This window comes from Nyctereutes procyonoides, unplaced genomic scaffold (genome assembly GCF_905146905.1).
Source record: "Nyctereutes procyonoides isolate TBG_1078 unplaced genomic scaffold, NYPRO_anot_genome, whole genome shotgun sequence".
NCBI classification, from domain to species: domain Eukaryota; kingdom Metazoa; phylum Chordata; class Mammalia; order Carnivora; family Canidae; genus Nyctereutes; species Nyctereutes procyonoides.
The window spans coordinates 35,827,212-35,853,843 of NW_026575024.1; the positions used below are offsets into that span (position 1 = coordinate 35,827,212).

General features: G+C 38.5%; 1 protein-coding gene across 3 annotated transcripts in view; it reads left to right on the top strand.

Moving 5' to 3' along the window:
- The window catches only part of SNAP25 (synaptosome associated protein 25), a 77,537-nt gene extending 51,197 nt beyond the window's left edge, over positions 1-26,340 (top strand). For 2 of the 3 annotated variants that reach the window (XM_055307350.1, XM_055307361.1), the window contains exons 2-8: positions 1,070-1,205; positions 3,112-3,153; positions 8,543-8,591; positions 14,267-14,384; positions 18,031-18,156; positions 21,165-21,309; positions 25,637-26,340. In XM_055307350.1, coding sequence (XP_055163325.1) covers positions 1,134-1,205; positions 3,112-3,153; positions 8,543-8,591; positions 14,267-14,384; positions 18,031-18,156; positions 21,165-21,309; positions 25,637-25,705 — 621 coding nt within the window. In that variant the 5' untranslated portion in view covers positions 1,070-1,133 and the 3' untranslated portion in view covers positions 25,706-26,340. Of the gene's footprint in view, positions 1-1,069; positions 1,206-3,111; positions 3,154-8,542; positions 8,592-13,974; positions 14,093-14,266; positions 14,385-18,030; positions 18,157-21,164; positions 21,310-25,636 lie in introns of all 3 variants that reach the window. The other variant, XM_055307356.1, reaches the window with a different exon arrangement.
- Positions 26,341-26,632: the final 292 nt, after the last annotated feature.

The following is a 26,632-nucleotide window of genomic DNA, read 5'->3' on the forward strand; positions in this document are numbered from 1 at the left end:
CATACAGAAACATGGGACATAGGGAGCAATTTTAATAATCAGACTACACTAATCCTTCTCTGTCTACCACACCTAATCCTCGTTATAGTTAGTTGTGGTGATTGCTCCTTTCCTGGAGGAAGTTAGGGGGAATTCTCGTAGGCAGTTAGGGGGAAGGTCAAATATTATTCCTGAGTCTTCTGAGCCTTGATTATTTTCAGCTCGAAATAATCTGCATGCCAAAGTGGCATATCTGGGGGTAGCCTGTCCTTTGCCCCTACGTTCTAAATGCTTCTAAATGCAGTGGAATACTACTCAACATCAGAAAGGAACAAACTATTAACTTATGCAACAACATAATAAATCTCAAAATAATTATGCTAAGTGAAAGAAATGAGACAAAAACAGTACATACTCTATCATCCATTTATATAAAATTCTGGGAAATGCAAACTAATATATATTATATATATTATATAATTTATATATATATGTATAATTTATATATATATAAACTAATATATATTATATATATTATAGTAACAGAGAACAGATAAGCAGTTGTTTCATCACAGGGGCCAGGTGATATGGGATGAGGGTGTGTAGGATTACAAAGAGCATGAAAAGACTTTAGGGGATGTTGGATATGTTTTCCTAATTGTGGTCATGGTTTCCTTGGTGTGTACAAATGTCAAAACTTTTCAAACTATGCATTTCAAATATATGGGATTTATTGTATGTCCATCATACCTCAATAAAGCTCTTAAGAATAAAATAAAAATATAAAATAAATGTGAGGTTAAAAATATACTAACCCAGAACCATATCCCTCCATATCATCATTCCAAATTCTTGGATGGTTCGTGTCTTAAAAATGCTTCATAGGTAGACATTGTAAAGCTGGCAAGTATGCATTCATAATGCACCTTTGGGAGAAACAGCAAAATTTTATTGAACCCTGTCTGAATATGGCTTCCATCTTTCAGAAGATGACTGAGTCATGGAGACAGCATGGGCTATTTAGATCTCCTGTTGCACATACGACATGTCCTTATATAAACTCTTACATGTTCAAATCTGCTTTTTCCAGGTTCTGTGTCCAAAGCCATCACTGATCCCCCAGCCCAAGCACCCAGCCACCCCCAACCACTACCATGGCCGAAGACGCAGACATGCGCAATGAGCTGGAGGAGATGCAGCGAAGGGCTGACCAACTGGCTGATGAGGTGAGGGATGGGACATAAAGAGCAAAAGATGGGGAGCTGAGTACTTGGTCTTATTCAGGTTCAGGCGGAAAAGGTTTTTTAACATCTCAATTTAAAAAACAGAGGAGTATGACTGATTTTCTATACACCTGACACCTCTACAGACAGGAATGGGTTGATAAACCTATATACAATTAATATCTTAGCCTAAACTCCCAATTTCTAAAAATCTAGAGAAATCAAGACCCTCTAAAAAAAGCAATGGCTTTGGGTGTCTGGAGGTGGCCTAATTCTGAGAGCTGATTGTTATGTTTTCTAGAATTTTACAGGCTGGTATTAAAATTTAATTATATAAATTGACAAAAATAGATGATATTAATTAAAAATCAAAGGCAATAAATACTCAAAATTCATCACTTCTTAATTATTTTCCTATATTTTACTACTACCTATGCTCTCAAAGTTCTTGGTTTTATAGCTATAATATAGGAATACCCTATAACAGTGTGTTACTGTACACCTTCCCAAGTTCACCTTTAGTGACACCACGCTGCTTAAAAATCAGACAGGTTAGGAGTATTTATATCACAGGAATCTGCAAACACTACAAATCAGGATTTGACTTACTGTTTTGTTGACTGTCTAGACTTAAGAAAGTAGAGAAAATATTAATAACAGAATAAACTTAAAAGTGTGCGTGTCTCTAGCCATTACTCTTTAATTAACACAAAAAATGGAGAAAATCTTCTAGTATTTGAAAATTTTTATTCTCTTCAGCAGTCACTTGCATCATTGACAAACTAGCAAAGGTCTAATATATCTTCATTGTTGCACTGTCCTCTTACTTGTTAATGAAAATATCAACCGACATCCATGTCAGAACTACACTTGTTCTTTGCATGCTTAGCAATGGACACAAGAGTTCAGTAAAACTTAACAAACCTTACTGTGAGAATCAATTGGCTACATGGAATATATAATAAAGGGCACTGTATGTTTTATTATTTGTAAATACTATGCTCTCCTTCCCCTATATCGGGAAAATAACCAATTTAAATACACATATTCATATCTTTTTACATATTAATATTCATATATTTTAGCATTTACCAGGATACCACTGCTTACAGCCATTCTATTTCAACAAGCAGCCTCCTGACAGCTCTTCCAGGAAAGTTCACGTTCTTCCCGTTCTTGCAGAATCTTGTCCAAAATAAGTTTGTCACTTAAAAGCAAAGCTTTGAGAAATCACAGTGGTTGCCGGAGTCTACTAGTTAGTTTCAAAGGAATTGAGAAAAAAGTGACAACGATGTGCCCGAGGGACCAGTGCTGACTTCAGACTTTCCATCTCACTTTGTCTTATCTAAGGATGGAGATAATTATTATAGCTGTCTCCTATAGGCTAGTTATTTCAAACATGCTTGAATTTTTTTTCACCCTAAGGCGACAGCTTAATTTGTATTGATAAGAGCTTCCAATTGTGTTTCTAGGAGCTTTATAAGAAACTTGATGTTAGATTCATCTCAATTCATGAAAAATTATGTTTGTGTTTAAAACTCAATATTCCTGGTCCAAGGAGGCCAAATTAATCCTCTGAGTATTTGAGATAATTTTTCATGCATCCTGCACATGCAAAATTATCTTTTCCAGATTACTTTGTCTTTGATATCAAGATCAGCTTCATATGGTTTTGATTTTAGAAGATCAGCTTTAATGTAATTGCTTTAGGGAATCTTATTATGTAGAAAGACTGATAGGAAAGAGATTGAAAATGTGTTTCAGTCATAAACTTAAAAGAATATGTGATAGTAACCCTTTGTGAAAAAAAAAAAAGTAACCCTTTGTGTTTCTCAAGTGAAGAGAGTAGTTCTGATTTTCAAAGACCTCTGGATCCTGCACTCATAACTTTTTTTTTTTTAAATCTCAGTCACTGGAAAGCACCCGTCGTATGCTGCAACTGGTTGAAGAGGTAAGAAGTGGCCATATTTCAAGATAAACTAATCCCTTTTGCGGGCATATTCTTTCCCTAGACCCTACTGCCTTTTCCTAGGCCATGATCCCATTGATTACAGAATTAATGTCGCCTACCAGGAATCCACATTAATGAGGGAGATGTCAGTTAGCCATCAAATGATCCCCTCTCCCTCCCAGTCCTGGCCACCTTTATAGATGAGGAAGTAGAGAAGGATGGTACTTCCAAGTAAATGCTCCTAAGAAATTGCAGAAGATTGAATCACTTTAAGCAAATATAAAGGAATTATCTACATAAAAACTTTACTTGTAATGATTTTGATGCCTCTTAAGTCACATCTAATCTTGATACTCTGTTTTGACTCAGCCACATTTATGACTTTTAAAAATATGTATCCCAATAGATACAACATTTGCAGAAATTGTAATATTGAGAGTCAGGCACTAAAATTCACGAAGTAATAGGAAAATTCTTTGATAAAAGGAATTACAAGTCCATAATGCAAATATAGAAGCTCTTTTAGATTCCCGACTCTGGATTAAACATCCATTTGTGAGGCATGGTTAATGAATCCCAAACTATTTTTAAATGGGTAAAATAGGGCAGATAGCAATAATGGAATCAAAAGGGCATTTACAATAAACCTTGCTCATTCCAATTTGGGAGAGCAGCAGTCAACCAAGAAGAATAAGTGGTTTAATTGAACTTGCCCATTGGGAGAGATGAAGTGGAAAAAGAATGGGATGGGCTATATTTATCTTAACTGAATAAAACAAGCCTAATGGTTTTTTATTCAGTGAAATGCTGTTTTAGCTATGCTTTGAAACTGCTTATCAATTCATGTGTGGTTATCATTTTTAGAGATCTTGCATGTTCTTGAGCAGAATGATTAAATGAGCCTACTTGCCTCGCGCTACTGTAAATTGCTTATGCAATGACATGAAAGGAAAGAAAGATCAATGTTATAAGACTAAAATGAAGTTCAGCTGCCTTTCACACTACAGAAGCCAACATCTTCCTTTATTTCTGCAGCTTCAGCTTCTTACCCAGAAATGAAATATTGGCTAAATGTCAATTGTTGCGAATTGCCACAGAAGGAGTAGGGAGAAGGGGGCACCATGAGCTCCCCAGGACACCAAGGAGCCTGGTGAAAAATGAGCATTTGAGCCTGCAGTGTAACACAAATTGGCCCCCACAGGAAGGCCCTCCAACAAAGGAGCCCTTGGCAGTACAGGGAGCAGCTTTCCCTCTCTAAATGAGGAGAAATTTTGTCCTTGCTCTATCCTGGGAATACCACTTGTGCAGAAATACTTGAGGACCAAGAAGGAGGCAGGTATTCTAAATCTAAGAGTGCTGGCAAGGTTTTCAGAGTTGACTTGTTGTCCCTTAACCCATCATGAGAACAAGCAAAAAGAGTAAATTCATAAATTCCCACATGAGATATCACATTGACCTGAAGGGAACCCACATGTCAGCTGACATAATTAGTTATGTTATACATCTTTATGACCTTCAACCATAGCCTCTGGGCTCATTTTTCATTTTCATTTACATGTATGCCCACGTGAAGTAAATTTCTAAAATACCAGAACTATCACCAATTTGTCTTCCTGTGCAGTGTTGAAACACTGTGGGAAGTGGTGGAGCAAATGCATCAAACACATCACTCTGAACTGGCCCCTCATCCATTGGAGTCTTTGAGCCAGTGAATACTTCTTTTTTTTTTTTTTTTTTTTTTGCCTCTTCTTAAATTGCAGGCAGTGTCAACCAGTCTTGAGTAAGGAGTGTCTGCTCTAACTTATGGGAGGGGGGGAGTCTCAAAAGCTCTATTGATTGAAGTAGGATACTTGAATCATACATTTTTGTTTCTCCTAAAGGATTTCTTGATCATGCATGAGGTTGCATCTTAGAACAAGGGGTGAAACAGATGGAAGCTAGTTCCTACCTCTAATAAATGAGAGAAGGCTATTAGACTTTCTATCCTTAGGAAATTATGAACAAGGTATTATTGCAATAGATTGATTGCTCTTACTTCCTCCTGGGTTATTTTATATTGATGGTCAAATACCCCTTATGTCTAGAACATTGGCTATTCAAAGGATAGTCTGCTTTTCAATCAAAAAAGAAATTGTCTTTAAAGAGAATCGGCATTAAATATTCATCAAGGGCAGAAATCATTTGGCAAATATGAGCACTGAAATAGTGGGATCCTGCCCATGATCCCAAAGTACATCAGTGCTATATAATTTGAATTGAACTGAATTCTTATTGAAATTTAGTCTCAAAGACAGGAAAGGTTGCAAAACTTGTGCAGCCCCCCTACGGCAGACAACCCCACTTTCAGTTCAAATAAGATTTTGTGCCATCCCTCACAGACTAGGGTGTAACAGAGTGGCAGATATAGAAACTTGCTTTTTTAATAGAAGCCATTAATGGCATTTCAAGGACGATGTAAAGTGACACAGAAGTCAGTTGGGAAAATAAAGAAAAGTGGATACCCTACACAGGTAAAAAGATTAGAAATCATATAACATTTGGTTCCCAGCCTAGAGTTGCAAACTTGCCCTTTTGATGACTACACTTGCACAAACATGTATGGAATACCTAACTTTGGGGGTGGGAGGTAAGATATAAATTGGTATCATGTAGGAAAGCAGGTATGAAAATGGTTCTCCAAACTCAAGACCTTCCCTGCCTCAGAACATATAATTAATTCTGGTAATAGAATCATGAATACCTCTTTAAGAAAGTAATATTTGGTTCCAGGCAAAAAAAGTTAACTCTGTTGACACTACCTGCCAGAAATGAAGTCTACACGTGAATGCCTTGGGCTGTGAAAAGTAACCCAGGAAAGCCCCCACTGCTTGAGGGCAGGCCAGTTCACTAGCACCACAGAGAGCTTTCATGGAGTGGTAGTTACTGAGGCTCTTCAACATTGCATGGCTATTTTAAGCATCTTTTCTTCTCATCCCAATTTATCTTCCAAGACACCTTGGTAATGAGAATAAGTGTTCTAAAGCCATGTCTTTATTATGCCAGACTTTCTACTAAAGCTAGAAAATTGAGGCAGGGCAGTTCTTTTCATATAGGTAGATGTGGAGGCTTTTGGAATTCTAGTGGTTAAGAAAGTGCCTGGAGAGTCCTGGTTTTAGCTCAGATGTGTTGGATTTTGGGGGAAGCATCTCAGAATGATCAAAGAAAGACTGAAAAATGTTCTAGAAATAGTCTTAGTTCATCTGCAAAAAAATAAAAATAGAGAAATAAAAAGAATAAAGAAAGAAATGAAAAAAAAAATTCCTCATTATCTCCAACTCTTTAGTTTTTGGGTAGACAATTTTCCCAGCAAACTCAAACAGAAACCAAGAATCAAGCTAAGACAACAATGGAACCACCTCCTCTCATTCCTAGCTATCAAAACAAAATACTTGTTAAGAATAAGAGAAAGTAATATTCTGCCTTCCTCAAAATATTGTCCTCATCCCTGTCCTTCTCCTCCCTTGCATTTCTAGTTTCCCCAAAGAAAAATCCAGTTATTTTCATTTTAAAAACTATCAGCAAAACTGTGGGATCAAATGTAGGTTCTAATGTTTATTGAGAACCTACTATGTGCTGGGTACTATAACCAGAGCCATCATCGTCAAAGGTATATAATCTAACTTATATATAATCTAACTTAACCCTCGTAGGTACACACTTTCACTACTATTCTGATCGCCATCTTAGTGAGGAGGAACTTGAAGTACCCAGTGAATAAGTAACTTGCTTGAGACACCTAGCTATAAATGGCAGAGACGAAATTAAAACCCAGCTCAAAAAAATTAATTTATTATTTTTTTAAAACTGCTGTTTTTTTTTTTTAATCCCAGAGTGTGAATTCTTAGACACAGCAATTCTCTTCCATCAGCAACTCCTACCATATTTACTTTTTCCTTTGAGAATTTCATAAAAAGGGAAAGGATCTGAGAAAACAAACACAGCAGTCCAGTCTAAACTGTTTGAGATTCTATACAAATTAAATCCCTTATCTTAATTGCTTTTTGGAACCATAGCCTCCCACAGAGTTGAATATTTAGAACCTTTACATTCTGTAGCTCATTTTATCCATATAAGTACCCTGGGAAGTGAGGGAGCTGTTTCTGTCCTTCTCTGACAGCTAGGAAAGCTGAGACACAGAACAAGTGACTCTAGGGCAAGAGAACTGCAAAGATAAGTCTAAAATTTGGAATTACTGACTCCCAGACCCCAGCTCTGTCCACCTAACCTAAACTGTGTCGTACACTGTGAAGCAGTTGAGAAGCTGTACACGTATCTTGCACTTAACTTAGTGCCTGGAACAGAGTAGAGGCTCAATAAATATTCAGTCAATGAATGAATGAATGAATGAACAAACAGCTGAGTGAATTAACCAACCCAGCGACCACCCAATCTTGGGGAATTCAATCTTGCTGGGAATTCAAACTAGTTAAGGAAAGATTTTCATTTTATAGGGTGATTGTTAAGAAGTATAAAATGGCATTGCTAATGATCCCAGCAATGACAGTTTTTAAGGTTGAGACATCCAAATATCCGTGTTCCTTTTCCCCTACCCACCAACTCCCACTCACCTCCACCAAATAATTTAGGTGGCATTTAGTTTGTTTAGATCATTTGGAGTGCGATGAGGAGTGCCTTTTGCAGACTTCTACACAAAAGAACTGCAGTAAAACTTGTAGGTGAATTATTTTCTCACACTCTATTATTGTGCACATTTTCAATCTCAGAATATAGAGCCTTTATTTCTCATCTGTCCATCAGCTTTCTAAACTTCACAGAACTTTTCCCCATAGAGAGAAAGTAGGAGGTTGATTTCTGTTTGGGGCTGTATTTCTCAATCTTTGTGAAGTAATCATCTCTTTTGATAAACCTAAAAATCTCACCCCCAAGGTTTCTTACTTTCCTGTGGGTCATCTCCTTCCAATTCACTGAGGGAAACTTCCTGATGTATCATACCAGAGAAGATTTAGTCTAGAAAATTTTGAAAGATTTGCTTTCTATGATTGGTGTTAGAGAAACTATAAGGCATTTTTGTCTTGCAAAAAATAAAACCCCAGTATATTATTAAATTGTGTATTCCAATTCTGTGCCAAGCCCCAGCCCTACCCCCATGGAGACTGAGCTACATCCCCCTTATCTACCCTAAGATTCACCGATAGAACAGGTCCACAGGTAACCTCTTCCTCTGAGCCCCTCCCCAGCCCTTAATACTCTTACCCTATTTCCTCCCTCTTTCTCCTTTGGTCCTTCTTCATTTTCCATTTCTAGGGCTAATTGTCCCCTTACTGATTTCTCTTTCTCTCTTTTCTCTCTCTAACTCTTTTTCAACTTTGCTACCATTATTGGAATGTAGAGTAAAGATGCTGGTATCAGGACTTTGGTTATGTTGGATGAACAAGGAGGTAAGTTGAGATTTCTTCAGTAAGAACAATTTCTCATCTGAATAAAGTGCATTTAAAAAAATTATTTGTCCATACAAAGGTGATCCTTTCAATATATTTATGTATGTATATGAGTATGAGGATTCTAGAGTTTTCACCGTCTTGCTTTTTTCCCTTTCTCCATTGAAAAGATTGGTAAATGTATGGTAATGTTGAGGCCTTCATGACTGATTAAATGTCACTACTGTCCCTCTCATGTATATTGGAGTAACAGAATTTTGAAGGGAAAAGTCTTTTTTTTTTCTTTAATGGTAGTGTTTTGGACAGTTTGAGAAATCTCTTATCCTTCTTATCCCCAATTTTTCCCGTAAACTTAGTTTTCTTGTAATAATCCCTAGATAGGATGATAGAATAGTATTATATCACATCCATTTCTTCTGACCATCCTAATTCAGGATCTGGCAGTTTTGATTTCCAAGTCATCATGAAGATTCCTTAAGTAACTAGGTCCTGTTAGGTCTTTAAAAGGACATAAGCTGAGGGAGACCATTGGAAAATGAGAAACTGAACCACTTAAAATATTTAAATTGTTTTAATTACTATGGTAATGCTAGAAGCAATGAAAATCAGAGAATCTATGAAAATCATCTCTGTACTCTAAAGTGGAATCTAGAAGAGTAATATTCTTTTTGTCTCAATACATCTAGTCATATGACGATGCTTATTTAATTCTAGCCACATGTTAGCTACCTGATTCTATTCTGAATTGTTATAACAAGAAAATTGTTGAGAATTTTTTTCTTTATATTTTTGAAACATTAAAGAACTCTTAGGAATCATGATAATTTTTTTAATGTCAAAGATGAAAATGTAAGATTGTATTCACAACATGGGACACCTCCAACTTCAAAAATAAATAAACCTCAGATGGGGGTGGGTGGGAATTGCCATACAGATAACAGACATAAGGCATTTTCCTAATATAGAGAGAAACTTTGCATATGATCAAAGAAAAGGGCAACAACCTACAAGCAAATTGATGTAAGATATAAATCACCCACTTATAAATAGACACAAAATCATGCTTCAACCAATAAAAATCATGCTTCAACCAATAACAATAATGAGATACCTCTCGTTAGCAGACTGGTACAAATTTTTTAAATTGATAATCACCAGTGCTGTGAATATATTGAGAAAACAGTCATCTTCAATGTACAGATAGGCACTATAGACTGTTATAAATGTTTGAAGAGTAATTTGATAATATTTTCAAATTATGACATACACCCATCTTTGACCAAGACATTCTACTCCTAGAATTATATGCTGCAGATATGCATTGATGTCATATGTACATATATATAACTCTAGAATCAAAAAGAGAGAAATAACATGCTTACTTGAGTTGCAAATTTCATTGCACTTTGATGAAGAAAATCTGAAGATAAAATTTGCCAAAATCTCCACACAGAAATATATTATTCATAAGCACAAATGATTCCCAGCAACCTCTCCCATAGGTATAGCAACTTCCTTTCTGAGAAAGGAAGCAGAATAGCAGATTTCCCCCACAAGATAGCTCATGTTCTCAGCTAAAACATTTCATTTGTGGCCACACCATAAAATGCTGAATTCCTCGGTTAAACATATTTCCTAGGATATCCTTGGTTTTACCAGATGGGTGGGGATCACAATGATACTGAGAAAAACACACAACTGGTAAACCCCCAAGAGTGAGTAGTTATTGCCTAGTCTTAAGGGGTACACGTTCCATTTATACTATAAGGTGATTAGGATCTTGTAAAATGATGAGCTTAAAGTCATTTAAGATAGTCATAAATGACTATCTTCATTGTCATGGTAAATGCATTTTCATTCTGCATATGCTGTGTTTAGTTGTTTAGATCAGTAACTGCTTTAAAATTTCTCTCCAGTTATGCTCTCCTAATTTTGTCTATGCCTCAACACCAAAAATGTTGATTGCTTCTATCCTGCAGCTGCACAGGAGTTTCAAGAAACAGACATCCTTCTAAAGAACTATTCCAGGTTGTCCAGCTAAATGGTTGCACTCGGAAATTCTTTATGGGATTCTTGTTTTATACCCAGGTATCAGGAGACACCGAGAAGCACTGAGCATGACAGATGGCCCTGGAAATATACTGAGTTGGGACTTTTATTCCTCTAGAAAACTTGTCTCGAAGTGAAATCCCCATGAAACCACCTTATCACAAATATGGGATGATATAAACTCTCACCTCCATATCTTTTGATCCTTTTGTTGGTCTTTGCTGAGTTATGTGTTTGTTTCAATGCTGAAGATGAAGCCCTTGGGAAAATCCCATGGGATCAACACCAAACTAAACAGTGAAATCTTTGACCTCTGCCTGACAGAGTAAGGGCAGAGTAAGGCCTCTTCCAGAGTGCCTGCTGACTTTCTTAAAAGGTTCAAGGCACTACAAAGTAGCATTTGAGAAAACATTTCTTTTGCTAACATTTATACACCAGTATCTGTTATGAATAACTAAAGCTGCACTGTCCAATATGGTAGCCACTAGCCACATATGGCTACTTAAATTTATTTAATGAATTTCCATTTGTTCATCAAGGATAATGAAAATCATATAGGCAGCATCTGGTAACTGAATATACTTATAAAGGCTTCCACACTGGGTCAATAGCATTGACATCTTGCTCTTCTTCTACTGTTTGTTTCTTTTTTAACCAGATTGAGTATGCTAAGGGCCTCAGGTTGCCATACTTTAGAAAGATTAGTAGAAAAGATGTCTAAACTTAGATCCCTGAGTATCCTGCCATTGGTGGAACTATCATAAATAACCAGTCATCCAAATATGGCAAAAGAAGGTACAATCTCTTGCCCAAACGTATAGTATAATCTACTGGAATACCTCTACTAACTCAAAATGCTATTGTTCTCCCAGTCTCCAAGAATAGACAGAAAGCAGAAAACAAGCTTAGGGAGGTAAGAAGCAGTCAACTATGGACAGTACATTGGATCAGCCAGTAAGATGCTGCTGGCCACTCTAGGTTGGAATGAAGATATTGGCTATTTTCAAGCATTCCTGAGAGATGTCATCACAGAAATCCATTGAAATGCCATGAAGTCTCAATATGCCTAACACAGTACACTCTAAAAATGAATAGTTAGAATTAACTATGACAAAATGGTCCCACAATACTTTTTAAATTAAGGGATTTGATTTATAATTGTGTAAAATGATAAATTCAACCAATATTAGTAGCTATAAAATCATTTTCTGAATCAACTTTTCTGAAAGAGCTTCAGCATCCCTCTCTTAACTATGGCCTTCGCCTAACAGTCTGGCAACCCATGATTGAACAGCTTGAAGAAATACCAATTGGGACGAGCACATTTGTTTTTATATTTTAATTTGAATTCTCTGGTTCAGAAATACAACTCTTGGGGACCAATTCATGTTTTTATTTTATTATATTTTATTTTTATTACCTCCTAATAATCCCTGGCCACAGTCAGTGGGGCTTCTGAAATGTTGTCAGAGAAACTCCTCAGGAAGGACAAATGCCTGACTGTGTATCCCCATGCCATAATCTGCGTGTATTCCAGCTATCATTAATGGAGTGTCTCATGTTTTCCCTGAGTCCAGATGCTCCTTCAGTCCCATCTCAACCCAGCATTTCAGGAAGCTATTAGCAAGTATTCCTTTGGGATTTCTGTCTGTATTTAATATGGTTCTTCCCTTGACAATGTTGAGCTCCTCTCTCTCTACCAATCCCCCTATTCAATAGATAATTTTATCTATAGACTAATTTATTACAGTCTTAAAAGGGAACTAGAAAGAAGCCTCCGTAAAAGTACAGAATCTTCTAGAATGTAAAGACTTACTTTTTTTTTTTTTTTTTAGTCCTTTTAAAGATTTTCTTAAAGACATTACTAGACTATCCTTATGCAATAGAAGTTCACCAGCACAACACTGTTATTTTCTCCAGCTATCCAATGCTGGAGAAACACTTAAATTTTGCCTTCATCCATCATTTGAAAAGCGTGGCACAGGTAGCAGATTCCAAATAAGCTGGATTCTATTCTTTAGCCCCATTAATGAGAACACAATAGACTCTTGTTTTCTAGATAGACCGTTTCCCCAGTTTGGGTCAGTAAGGAACTTTTCTTCATTTTTTGGAATAATTTCCACTGGACAATTTAATGTGAAATTCTTTTTAAGCAATTATTTATGCCCTTAGACTCGAAATGTATTTATCAGTTTTATTCTAATCAAGCTTTTATTCCTAAAGGGAAGGGGCAGGTGTGCATAGAAATGTAGATTAAAAGAGGGATGGAAGTATAATTAGGGTTTGTAACTAGACAGTCAAGATATTGCACTGCTGCTTTCCTTTAACAGTCTTAAAAACTGTTTTTAAAACCCCTTCACTGAACTTGTAATTTATTCAGTGTGGTGCCATAACTTTTGAAAAATTAATCAAGTTAGTGAATGTAACCCTGGCAACCTAGAAGCATGAGCTGGTTTTATGGCTATCGATCTATGTCTCAGATGCACTCAGGTCCGCTTTGCTGGCAATGATGACTCCGTACTGTTCTATGTTCCAGCCCATCACCCCTCCTCCAGAGACCCATGTGTTTGTTTTCCCTGCTGTCTGCCTGAGTTAGGGATCTAACATGCCCCCCATTGTAGAGACTGGGAAATCAGGAGGCAGAGAAGTGAAATGCCTTCCAGAACTTTGATAGCAAGTAAGTCATAGGATGAAGAGAGGAATTTAAATGTCCCAGTGCTTGGAACATTACTCTGCTGATGTTGCTTCTTTTTTTAACAGTGTCTGTATGAATTAAGTATTTAAAACTAAGAACTGCCCCTGGGCTAGGGAGCAGCCCACTGCTAGGGAAAAAAAGATCTGGTACCCATTGCTAACTATCACTTTAATTGTCATTTTCCCCAAAGAAGATTGATTCTATTTGCTACCCTTACCTGGTCCAGGATGCTTACAACCAAAAAATAGAGATATTTAAAGTTGAGACAGATACCTTCTCTAGTAGCACTAAATCTGAATTCCTAAAACATTAACACCCTGTTTTTCTTTCTCTCGGGTTTCATTGGTGCCTGAGTAAGTGACTATGCTGTGCTGTTTTCCTGGATCCTCAGAATCAAACAGGCCTACGTACCTCCATCCCATCATGTCCGAATTACAGACTCTTTTGAGCATCTTTCTTGTTCATTTCCTTCCACCTGTGCTCGTGTAAGGTGGCAGCAGTCTACAGCAATGCATCCTCTGGGACCGTGCATTGTAATATCTTTCTCTTTCAAATTCCGTTCCACATAGTCATTTCTCATGTTCTGTTGGAAACCCAAAAAAAATTCATTCCACACTGTCATCCCTTTGTCCTAACCAGAACAACTCGATCGTGTCGAAGAAGGCATGAACCATATCAACCAAGACATGAAGGAGGCCGAGAAAAATTTAAAAGATTTAGGGAAATGCTGTGGCCTTTTCATATGTCCTTGTAACAAGTAGGTACTGGGTACCAGCTCTAATCTGTGGCGTCCAGTTTTCTTTTTTTTCTTCTTTCTTTTAATTTTTTTCTTTTTTAATGTCAAAGTGAATGTCTGAAGTTTTGTCTTTTTTTTCTTTGTCCTTTTCCATCTGCTTCATTCTGTGGGGATAAAATACTTGTGTTTAATCAGAACAACTGGAACGCATTGAGGAAGGGATGGACCAAATCAATAAGGACATGAAAGAAGCAGAAAAGAATTTGACGGACCTAGGAAAATTCTGCGGGCTTTGTGTGTGTCCCTGTAACAAGTAGGTGCTGCCTGCCTGCCTGAAGCTTTGGTTTCCCAAGGCCCATCTCCAAGCCTTGACAAGCTCATTCCTGCCAAGCACAAAGTCAGGATGAGCATGTGGCATGCAGAACAGATCAATACCGTCTCCAATGCATTCATCTCATAGCATAGATGATATTAGTGGGAGTTACTGTTGATGCATTAAAAATCAGGCATACTACAGTGAAAGCTTCACTGTCAGCAACTTTTATTGACGAACGTTTCAACATTTTCCAGAAAGTGTACCTTGAGACACAGACTAGCCTCAACAAAGAGGCATCCAGGGAATTTTATTTTTTCCCAATCCCAAAAGCCAAAATTGCAGAGCTAGAAAAGTTTGGGGGTAAGTTTGGAAGTCGAGAAACACATATGGATGGCAAGGTTCGATTTTCTAGAAGCAAAAGATACAGGTAATTTGGCCTAAGCAAGCATCTGTAAGACAGAGAGTATGACAGGGATTGCCCTGCCAGTTGCCAAATCTGCCCAGTGATTAGACTGTAGATGCCCCAGCTCTACCCACCACAGAGGCCATGAGCCCTTCAGCAAGAAGTGCTCAAGCCTTACTCAAATTGGACCCATCCCTCTGACATTCTTCCTCTTGGAAGATCTACCCGTACACTGACCAAAATGTTGAAATGTGTAGATTTTGCATGCACGACATCACAAAACATTCAACTGTTCTCAAGGTTCTGCAACGCTTTTTTGGAATGTAGCAGAAATGTGACATGTGGTTATAAAGGTTTGCAACAGAAGGAACCTGAAAAGGAGGGTTCTGGAAGATAGTCTTATTTGACTAGCAGTGAAAAAAAAAATGCATGAGGGGATTGTCCAACATGCATTTGGAAAATTAAACCCTTACCCAATCTCCGTCACCCCTCCCACTTCCCTTTGAACAGAAGCCTTTTTCCTAAAAGCTCTCCTGATCCTAGCTTTTAGTACAGCAATTGATGTCATTTCTAGCTGATTATATGACCATTCACATCCTTTAAACTTTGAGGCTGATTTAAAATATCCCACTTCCTGTTTAGGAGGGGGAGGGGCTCAATTTACAAATAAATTTAAACTTGTTTTAAAAGAATGATCTACAGCAAAGCCTGATTAACTGGAACCTAGCTAACTGGAACTCTAAGGTATTTATACCTTTGCTTTCCTTCCACTAGTAAAAAGAGACCATTGAACAAAGGAGGGTAGGAAATCACATCAGGGACTTAAAATGATTTTTCCTGAAGGGCAATCTAGGCAGTTTGTGTTCTGCCACTCAGTCGACACTCAGACTGCCACCACAGTCAATCCTGTGACTTCCACACCCAAGGGGACCAAAGAGTAAGAGTTGATCCTAGAGGAAAGGCTATCAGGTACATCAAGTAAAGCCATAACCAAGGAAAAATTCGGTCATGCTCACTACCCAAGACTCTAAGGCAAGAAAGTGTCTTGAAAATCTAACATATTCAACAATCACCCCTGAAACAAAATTTTCCTCCATGGCCCACTGTTGATTAAGAAAGTGGTGTAATTCACCAACATGACTCATTGCTACGCATTCCAGTTAGTCAGGACTTAGCTGTGTATTCTTTTCAGTGGCCACCTGGCCTCCAGGTGAGATTTCCACCTGTTTTATGATGAATTCCAACAGATGCAATTTCCCCATTCATCAACTGTGTGGAGAAAGCGTGGAGGCAGGCCTTGCCCTGGGATGGATTCTAATGCTCAGATGAAATGATGGCCCCTACGAATTACACATAGCAGTTGGCACTAACTCCATATTGCACAAGAGACCCTAACTGAGCTTCAAAGCTTGACTGAAGTGTTCCCTATTGTGTGTAAATAATGCTTTAAAAACCATGTGTCACAACGCAGTGGCTGGTGGTGCCCTGGACTCTCTGAGGGCTTCGCCCTGTCTCGGCATGTTTCAAAGGACTATGGTAGATGTACGGCAGTTATGTGAGTCTATGTGCAGCATTGTGGGTGCAGTGATTCGCCTTCTTTCAGAAACGCAAACTTTCCCACCCCCTTGACTTTGCCAAAGATGGTATACCAGATATTTTACATAGCAGAAAACATCACAAAGTCCATGTAACTTCTTTTAATGTGAGGAGGAAGGGAATGGGGAGTTGGAAAAAAAACCCAGATTCTAAGCTCTATTGAATTAGTTTTTGGATCCTGTCCCACTGAGTGGGCCCATGGCTCTTTAGTGCAGTAAATTCTGACGGCTCTGAGGGCTGTGGCATTATACACTAGATTGTGGTAGTTGCTGAAATTCCATTGGTACAGTTTTCCAACTTATTCCAGGGTTGCTTAGTCCCTGGAGCCAGTTTTAATAGATGGCTGCGATTCTCCAGTGCAAGAAAAAAAGTGGGGGGAGGGGTTAAATTCTGCTGTCATATAAGAGAAAATATGAAAATGGGACCAAAGGAAGTTCTCTTGTTTCTGGACTAAGAAGTACGTGGTTTCTACTATGCAAAGAACCTAAAAACATCTTTGATTGCCTTAAATTTTACAACACACCCACCAAAATATGCTGCACATGTTTCTATTGGGCACAACAGGTATGCCTGGATTTTAAGTTTCTCTCCAAGGCAGCTCAGTGAATCATGGCCCATGGAGACCACACCAGTTCCAGACACACTCCCCTGCCACATCCCAGGATAGCTTGAAGTAGGAGTTTGTAATCATTCCCACCCTGCCCCCCAGCCTGACAAAGAAGCTATTGAACCTGCGTTTCAAATCCTCATGAAGGCTATTACTGTCCTGCTAGTGCCTTTTCCGAGAATGGTCAACTTCTGGAATAGTTTGGCTTAAGTGAGAATGCTTCACTTTCTACTCATGCCTGTAGCTGGTGCATGAAGAAGACGTAGAGGGATTTCCTTTTCTGGTGCTAGATGGCTTGTTCTCTCTTCTATTTTCCTGCATTCATTTCACTATGCCTCTTTTACTTTTTGTCTCTGTGGACAAAGGTTTGTACATCGACTAGATGTATGGTGACTGTTTGGAAGTACCGATATATTAGCTAATTCAAATCACTCTAGAGGCAACTTGAAGACCACCACCCTTGGCCAACCACCAACCCATTATGTCCTTCATGCAGAGTTGGAATAGTTAGTTCCATACATGCATTGGGGGAAAAATTGAAACAGGGAATCTTTGCATGATGGTGTGTAAAAACTTGGTCAAGTATGTTTTTCTTGATGACAGTGTGTTGCTGTGGTGTGATGTACACACTCTACTTGGCAGTCTTGTTATGTGTCTGTCTGCCAGTATGTTTTTCTGTGTGTTTTGTGTCTCAAAATATAACCATGTCACCGAAATAGAACTGAATGTCCTCCAGCTACCTTAATTCTTGTCTTAAATCCAACTAAACTGCAAAAACAAACCAAAACAAGAACAACCTTTGGGCAAAAGTTGCAATCTAGACAATCACAATTGGCTTGATTGGACGTGAAATGCTGAGTAGCTGAGGCATGGTGGTGGCCAACTGTTTGGGTCCAGATTATGATATATCGGTATTCCCTAATGCCTCGAATTAAAACCCATTTGCTTGGTTCGGTTCTTCGCTTGAAGAGGTGACCATTGTTGTGAGTTTGATGCTCCACCCCCTTGCCTTGTCACTCACCCTCTTTTTTGCATAGGCTTAAATCAAGTGATGCTTACAAAAAAGCCTGGGGCAATAATCAGGATGGAGTGGTGGCCAGCCAGCCTGCTCGTGTGGTGGACGAACGGGAGCAGATGGCCATCAGTGGTGGCTTCATTCGGAGGTGAGCTGTGTGCAGCCAGCCCTGTAGCAGTTCTCCATTGTTAAGTAACAAATCACCCCAAGCTGAGTGGTTCTTGAAGCAACAACCATTTTACTGGTTACTTATGAATGTGTATGTTGGCTGTGCAGTTCTTCCAAGAGCCCCTCCTGGGCTCCCTCGTTCCATGAAGATGGGTGCAGGATGATCCAAGATGGTCTCACTTACTCGTCTGGTGGTTGGCTAGGGCAAGGCGCCTCCGCTTTTCTCCTGTGTTGTCCCTCCAGCAAAGAGGCCTGGTTTCTAACATGGTGGTGGCAGCATTCCCAGGAGGCAGGCTCCAACATGCAAACATTTATCAAGCCTTGTTGAGTTTGCCAGAGCTTCATCAGACAAAGCAAGTCACATGACCACATCCAGCATCAATGTAGCAGTAAACAGGTGTTTCGTTCCATAAATTGAATTGAACAGAACTTATGAAAGAGATTGTTTACAGGGGTGTGGGCAGTGTTAATAACAAGCAATGATAAAGCATTTGTGGACTAGCAATAGCAGGAAGAGTCCTAAAGGGACAGGAGCTGTTATCAGAACCTGACAGTAGTCACCACTGTGGGTGAGGGGCTCTAGAGAAATGCAGTTATTGCAAAACTAGCAAGAAATGAGAAAGGGAAATAAATGCCCACATTCCTCTTTCCTCTTGCCCTCCAATATCTCACTGGCCATCTGCCAAAGCCTATTGGAAGCTGGAGGGTAAGAGAATCTGGGTGATGCAGTTGTAGAGAGGTCAGCATCTCTGGGCAGAGAGCAAAACAGGTGAGAGAATGGATCTGAGGGTACAAATAGAATATAACAAACATACCTGACTTACTTCCTTTGAGACCTGGAAGTAAAAGCCAACTTACAGACCTATATAAAAATCTCAAATTACACAAATCTGCTGATCCAGAACTCAACTCTCAGACCAGAAAACAGAATAAATAATTACAAATATTTTTGTTGTTAAAAATAAAAGAAATAAAACTCCTATCCCTTTTTAAGGCTATATTAGGGCTCAGCAGTGACTAGGGTACCTAGTGACTAGAGTAGTGTACAGATAGTTGTACACCTATCTATTCCCAGGCCATTGTAACTGATGTTACCAATCAATGATCCAGATTCAAATGACAGATCACTGTCACTGAAACATAAGGTTTAGATATCTACATAAAGCCTCACAGATGACAACTCTGTACTTGTTTCTATCTGTTCCCGGGGCAACCAGACCACGGGTTCTCCATACTGGCTGCATATTAGAATGACCTGAGGCTATTTTTTAAAAACATTAGTACCTGAGGGGCATCTGGGTGGTTCATTTGGTTAAGTAGGTTACGCATATGCCTTCAGCTCAGGTCATGATCCCAGAGTCCTGGGCCTGAACCTTGCATTGGTCTCCATGCTCAGTGGGAAGCCTGCTTCTCCCTCTCCCTCTGCTCCTCTCCACCACTTGTTTTCTTTCTCTCTCTCTCTCTCTCTATCTCTCTCTCCCCCTCTTTTAAATAAGTAAGCAAAGTCTTTTTTAAGAAAAAATCAGTACCTGAGCCTAATCTATACCAACAGATTCAAAATCTCTAGAAGTTAGACCCAGGCATCTCTGGTTTTTAAAGCTTCTCAAGTAATTCTAATATACTGTCAGTATTGTGAGTCATGGAGCCAGAAGTATGCCTTACCTGTTGATGATCATTTAAATAAGCTTCTTTTCTATGTAAGAAAAGTAGGAAGTTCCCCCTTTAATTTCCCCTGCCCTGGGCTGCGTTAAAAACCTTGGTGGGCCAGTCTATGCTGGGAGTTACCATGGGGGATGAGTTTTAACCCCATCGGACATCTTTAGCATCACCATCTGCAGTGGGAAAATGTTAATTAGCCAGAACATTCTAGAATGAGTACTTACCATTTACAATAAAGAGTTACTACCTCCTTAACTCTTAAGCTATGAAAAACATGACAAGGTGGTAAGGCACTTTGAGAGTCAACTCCTTCCTTCCCAAACTGAAACAATATTTTATCACAACTTTTTCCCCTGAAATCACCCATTCAGAATGCCACCAACCCTCCCTCCCCCTACTGCATTGAAATCTGAGCAAATAGAAATCTTGAATAAGTAGCTCCCATTGGAGTCCTTGGGAGCAAGCAGGATTAAGGGCAAACTGTAATTATCATTACTCTTCCCATGTATTTGGGTCCCAAATGGGGAAGAAGATGAGCAGAGAAATTCTCTGACTTAACACAAAAGCCTTTCTTTCTCAATTTAACTTTTGGAGACTTTGGTTGACATTTCAGAAAGAAAAATATAATTTCTAACTAATTCCATCTTCGTTCTCTGACTGGCAATCCTCTCAACAAAAGGATTTTATTTTATTTTTTTTTAAGATTGTATTTATTCATGAGAGACACAGAAAGAGAGAGACAGAGACACAAGCAGAGGGAGAAGCAGGCTCCCCATGGGGAGCCTGATGCGGAACTCGATCCCCGGACTGGGATCATGCCCTGAGCCAAAGGCAGACGCTCAACTGCTGAGCCACCCAGGCATCCCAAAAGGATTTTATTCTTAAAAATGAAAATTGGGATAAACATATGAAGGGAGGAAATGATGTGCTGGTGGAAATGAGATAAGTAGATAAATTAATCTAATATGCCTTCCTTAAAAATTGAAACTCAAGGGGTTCAAAAATGAAATTTAGAAAATATTTTTTAGGGGTGCCTGGGTGGCTCAGTTGGTTAGTTTGACTCTTCATCTCAGCTTAGGTCTTGATCTCAGGGTTGTGAGTTCAAGCCCTGCATTGGGCTCCATGCTGGGTGTGGAGCCCAATCAATGAATCAATCAATCAAATTATTTTCTGTTGTATGAGAGCTAAAATGTTCTTATATTGAACAGAGATTAAAAGTAGATGGGATTGATACCTAAAGGTCCACAGATTTTCCCTGAGCTTTCGGTCCTTGGTATTTGAGTTTTTTTCTCAATTTCTATCTTTTAAAAATTGCATTTTGACTCCCAGGGTAACAAATGATGCCCGAGAAAATGAAATGGATGAAAACCTGGAGCAGGTGAGCGGTATCATTGGAAACCTCCGTCACATGGCCCTAGATATGGGCAATGAGATTGATACACAGAACCGCCAGATCGACAGGATCATGGAGAAGGTGAGCTTGTGGCAGTCAGCGAGCTTCCATTGTTCATTACTTCCGAAATACCACTGAGGAAAGATGAAGGGCATAAGCCCCTCAAACTGTGATATTGGATTCAGGCACACGGGATAGATGGAAATTTCCCCCTTCATTTCCCAAGACAAAAGTTCACCAACATAAGTAAATAAGAGGGAGAATTTAATCTATCAGATATTCCTCAGAGGCACCTCTATTTTGGGTATTGTGCTAGGCACCAAGGGACATGAAGAGGAGAAAGACATTATCCCCACTGCTAAGAAACTCACAGCATATGGGGAGCAGTGAGCCTCCAGATGAATTTACTACCACACAAAATATAATTTGCCGGGAGTGCCACACATAAAATGCTAAGTAGGGTTAGATGAGGAAAGATCTAAGTGATAGGAAAGGGATAGAAAAAGATTTTCCTTAAGTGATAGGAAAATCTCCCAAAAAAGTCAAATTGAGTCTCAAAGTTTACTTAGGAGCTTGTCAAGAGATGATGTAGGAATAGAATCAGGAAATAGGGGAAAGAACACTTATTTTAGTTTAACCAGAAGATGAATATGAGCTTTGATTTATAAATGCCAAAGCTTTAATAATAGTTCAAAAAGGCCCAGATTCCATTTCCAGTTCAACAGTTCACATGTCCAGATCTCAAAATAGAAAGCATAATCTGATGAAGTTGAGTTCACACAAGGACACCAGATGTGGCTCTAAGACTGAACCCCCTGGTGTCAACAAGAAGCATAAAGAAAAATGAAGAGAATAGAATGGGAAGGGAATGGTTTTAGGGGCTTGAGATTGGAAGGAAACAGAAACACCGGATACCTTTTATAAGAAGATTTGGGGCACCAAAACCTGATATTCCACCCTACACAAATCTGAAATACTGTCTATGATCTTGTATTCTGCTCCCTTCCCAATCAGTAGAGTCCTGAATATTGCTTATAATCTCATAAGATGTCAAAATGCCAACAGGAAGAAATAGGTACATTACAGGCCTAATGGTAATGGTGCATCTGTAACCAATGGTTACATTGGTTATTTACTGGGAAATGCTGAATTTTTCAAGCTGAAACCCTGAGTTTCTTTTGAACAATTCATTCCACTTTGGTGAGCAGAGAAGGATGCTTTGAAAATAAGGCTAAATACTGAGTTTCTTGGTACTCAGACATCCTCCACTGACTTGAAAAAGGAAGGAGTAGACATCAAGGGAACACTTGGCCCTGTTGCGCTCTATGTGCTCCATATTAAAAATATCTCATCACGTAATATTTTCCCTGATCAATGTTGAGTTACACAGATGTCACTATTGGCTGGCAAAAAGCTTGTGCTTTGCTTACTTTTACAAGTCATGACACTCTTACCATTGTTAAGAGCCTTTGATATGCCAAGGCTTTTAAAGCTGCACAAATCAATAGATTTTAGAATAATATTGAGAGTTTCAAAAAGCGCTGGAGCTGACACAAACTGACCTAACCCGTTATGGCCCAGAAGAATGAACTAAGAAATAATTGCCGAACCACCTTCCATCAGGAAAATTATTTGAAAAAACCAGAAGTACTCATTTTCTGTCAATGGACCCAATTTACTCACAGATGTGGGGAGATAATGTATCTCTAACTCAATTAGAGTTCCAGAAGGAGTACTTTTACTAAGAGAGGGGTCAAATCTTTATTGATAGAGTTGGACTTCCAGCAAGAAAAAGAGTTCTTGGAAAGGCAAGTGGCATCTTAATTCTACCACTTTGCATTTCTAGTTCCCTTCTCTAGGTAAAACGTTTCATTTTGGGCTCAATTTACTACAGGGGCAAAGACATATGCAGCTATGAATTATAATTGGAAGTCAGGCAAGTGGATGGGAAATAACTGTTATGGTTTGTATTATTCTCTAAGTGCTGGATTGTTTAAGAAGTGAGAGAGGGGTCTATCTGCCTTCGAATAACTAGCCTTTGTCTTACCCTCCTTATCACAATCTGAACATGACTCGATAGAGTCTATTTCAACCCAATACCGCTGCAAATGATATATGTTATATAAACTACACATTTTTTAATAGATTTCTGCCCTCTCATGTAAGTTCTCACTTCTGCTAATAGGAAACAGAATACAAAGATCTCTTGCGTATCTAAGAGTAAATTAAACTCACACTCTAAGAATAAGAATCTTGGGGCACCTGGATAGCTCAGTTGTTCGAAGTCTAACTCTTGGTTTTAGCTCAGGTCATGATCTCAGGGTCATGGGGTGGAGCCCCGTCTCTGGCATATGAACAGAATGAACACAAAGGCATTCTCCAAATACCAGAGAGACTTCCTAAAAGATGCTATTTCTGTTATATAATAAAGATGTAGTACCTTTTGCATAAGGTATCTGGTTTGAATTTTGATACGCTTCAGAGAAAATTTAGGTGGAAATCACAGATCTTCAGTTCTGGATCCTTTGACAATGCCCAAAGATTAACCTCTATTTCAAAATTTCTCCTTCTAGAACCAGATGAAGGCTCACCAGTGCATTCTTAATGCAAGAGTTTCCAGAATGTTTGCCTCCAGAAATGCCATCCATTTTTAAATTAATGATTTTCCTCATTTGAGCTTTTCTTAGTATTTAGTCTGGAAAAATAGCATCATTTAATCTGCAGAAACATTTCACATAGGTCTGGGCTTATAATGCTCTTTGCATCAAAATGTCATTATTTCTAATAGGATTTGTAGCTAAAGAGGGAAGATTTAAGAGCCAAGTAAAATTGGAGAAAATACCTGTTTTCCAAATCAGGAACCTAAGGTCCAAAATATGAGTCTATAGATCAAACAATCAAGGAAAATTAATGCCCTATGTTAACTTGTTTTCAAAGTCAACTTTTGATTATCCAAACAGATGGCAGGAAATCGTTGCCAGATAATTCAGAATTTTGAATAATCTAGCAATATTTCTATTTTAACTTGGCAAATTTCTAGTTGAATATAAATAACTTTAAATATGCTTGGAATTCACAATTAAACTAAATAAAGAAGATCCAATTCGGTGGAGATTGGAAAGCACCAAGCACCATAGTAAATGCAAAATCAGTAATCACTGAACAAACACTGGTTGATAGAAAAGCAATTCAGTTTCCCTACACTGCCTCTCAGCTTTGTATTCCTCTTTCCAGGCTGGAGAGGGTCAGACACCATTACCAATCGTGATAGGACAAAACAATAGCCTGAACAGAATCTTCATCTTTGCCTCTGCTTGCTCACTCATACCTTTTTCAGTGGTATTGGGAATAGTTCATTTTCTGGGGTTTAAAAGTCTGTCCTGGTAGCAACTCTTGGTTTCATGCTGCATATATAGCAAAAGGTAACTGAAGCAGTGAGATCAGTCAAGGTACAGAATTATGGTAAAGTGCTCTTGTTCAAACAAGCCAATGATAAGGGGCACCTGGCTAGTTCAGTGAGTAGAGCACATGGCCCTTGATCTTGGGATCATGAGTTCAAGCCCCATATTGGGTGTGGAGCCTACTTAAAAAAAAATACAAGCCAACTGTCAAACTCATAGGAGTGAGTCTTCAGAAATGGGGCTAAAAGTTACTAAACATCCTGAAAACAAGTCAAGTTTTCACCCAATAACAATAATTGTAAGATAGAATATATTGAACACTTAATCTTTGCAAAAAATTATTCAAAGCACATTATATGTACAAACTCATTTCATTTTCACAGCAGACCTAAGTACCACAGTAATGATTAACATAGTGATTACTAGTGTGGACTCTAGCTCCAGGCTGCCTGGTTTCCTCATTTGGAAAAAGGAATTAATAATAGTATATACTTCATAGTTATATCAATCTTGATGTCAAGGTTGAATGAACAGGATATAGACACTCATGCTTGTTAGCAGGATTCTTTTTTGCCCCAGCTTATAGACAAGAAAGCTGAGGCCCCAAGATTAAGTAAGTGGCCTGAAGTGACTCTGCTAATAAGTTAGCCATGATCTGAACCCAGCTGTTTAAGTGGTGCTAATTCAACTCAATCCTGCAGATGTGAATGCCATCCATAGATATCACTGGGTGCTATTCCAATAGAGAAAGATAAATGAGGTAACCCTGTCCTCAAAAAGGTGCTCTCTGGTAAGGTAGGACAGTCATGGGAACCAAGCTTCTATGATCATATCCAAGTAGAGCCACAAGCAATTATTCTGGGATGACAAAAGAAGAAAGGGTCAGTTCTGACAGGAGAAGTTTCAAGATGCCTTCCCTCAAGAAGGGGGCAATTAAAGAGACCCAGAAGAAAGAATGGAATGTCAAAAGGCAACCTGAATTCTGTTTTCTTTCTCCTTTTTTCTAGGCTGATTCCAACAAAACCAGAATTGATGAGGCCAACCAACGTGCAACAAAGATGCTGGGGAGTGGTTAAATGTGCCCACCTGTGTTCTCTTCCAAATGCTGTTGGGCAAGATAGCACCTTCATGCTTTTCTCATCGTATTACCTAGTAGGTCTGCACACATACACATATCAGTCCACCCCCATTGTGAATGTTGTCTTGTGTCGTTCATCAGCTTCCCCAAAATATTATGTGTCTTTTGTTCTTTCTGAGTCTCTTTCTTTCCAAAGGTTGTATATAGTAGTCATTTAGTGGCTCTGACTCCCTACATAAGATGTCTTGGGTTTATTTTTCCTTTTCTCTCCTCAGTGTTGTTTGCTGAATGACAACAATTTAGGAATGCTCAATGTGCTGTTGATTCTTTCAATACACAGTATTGTTCTTGTAAAACTGTGACATTCCACAGAGCTACTGTCACTATACTTTCTTTGGGTGTCAGGCTCTGAAACTCTCAAAATTTGCTGTCCTTGGTTCCTCATGGCTGTCATCTGTCTTTATGATTTCATAATTAGACAATGTGGAATTACATTACAGGCATTGCACTAAAAGTGATGTGATTTATGCATTTATGCATGAGAACTAAATAGATTTTTAGATTCCTACGTAAACAAAATCTTTCCATGACAGTAGCATACTGATGAGAAAACACACACACACACAACAGAAACAACAAAACAACAACAAAGCATGCTCAGTATTGAGACACTGTCAAGATTAAGTTATACCAGCAAAACTGAAGTAGTATCACTTTCTTTCTGTCAATATATAGACTTATTAATCATAATCATCCTTTTTTTAAAAAATGAATTTTAAAAAAGATGGATTTGACACACTCACCATTTAATCATTTCCAGCAAAATATACGTTTGGCTGAACTATGTCAAATGAATGTAATATAGGATTTATTTGCTGCTTTTGAAGGCTATGTTTTGGAGAAAGCAATCTTGCTGTGAAACAGT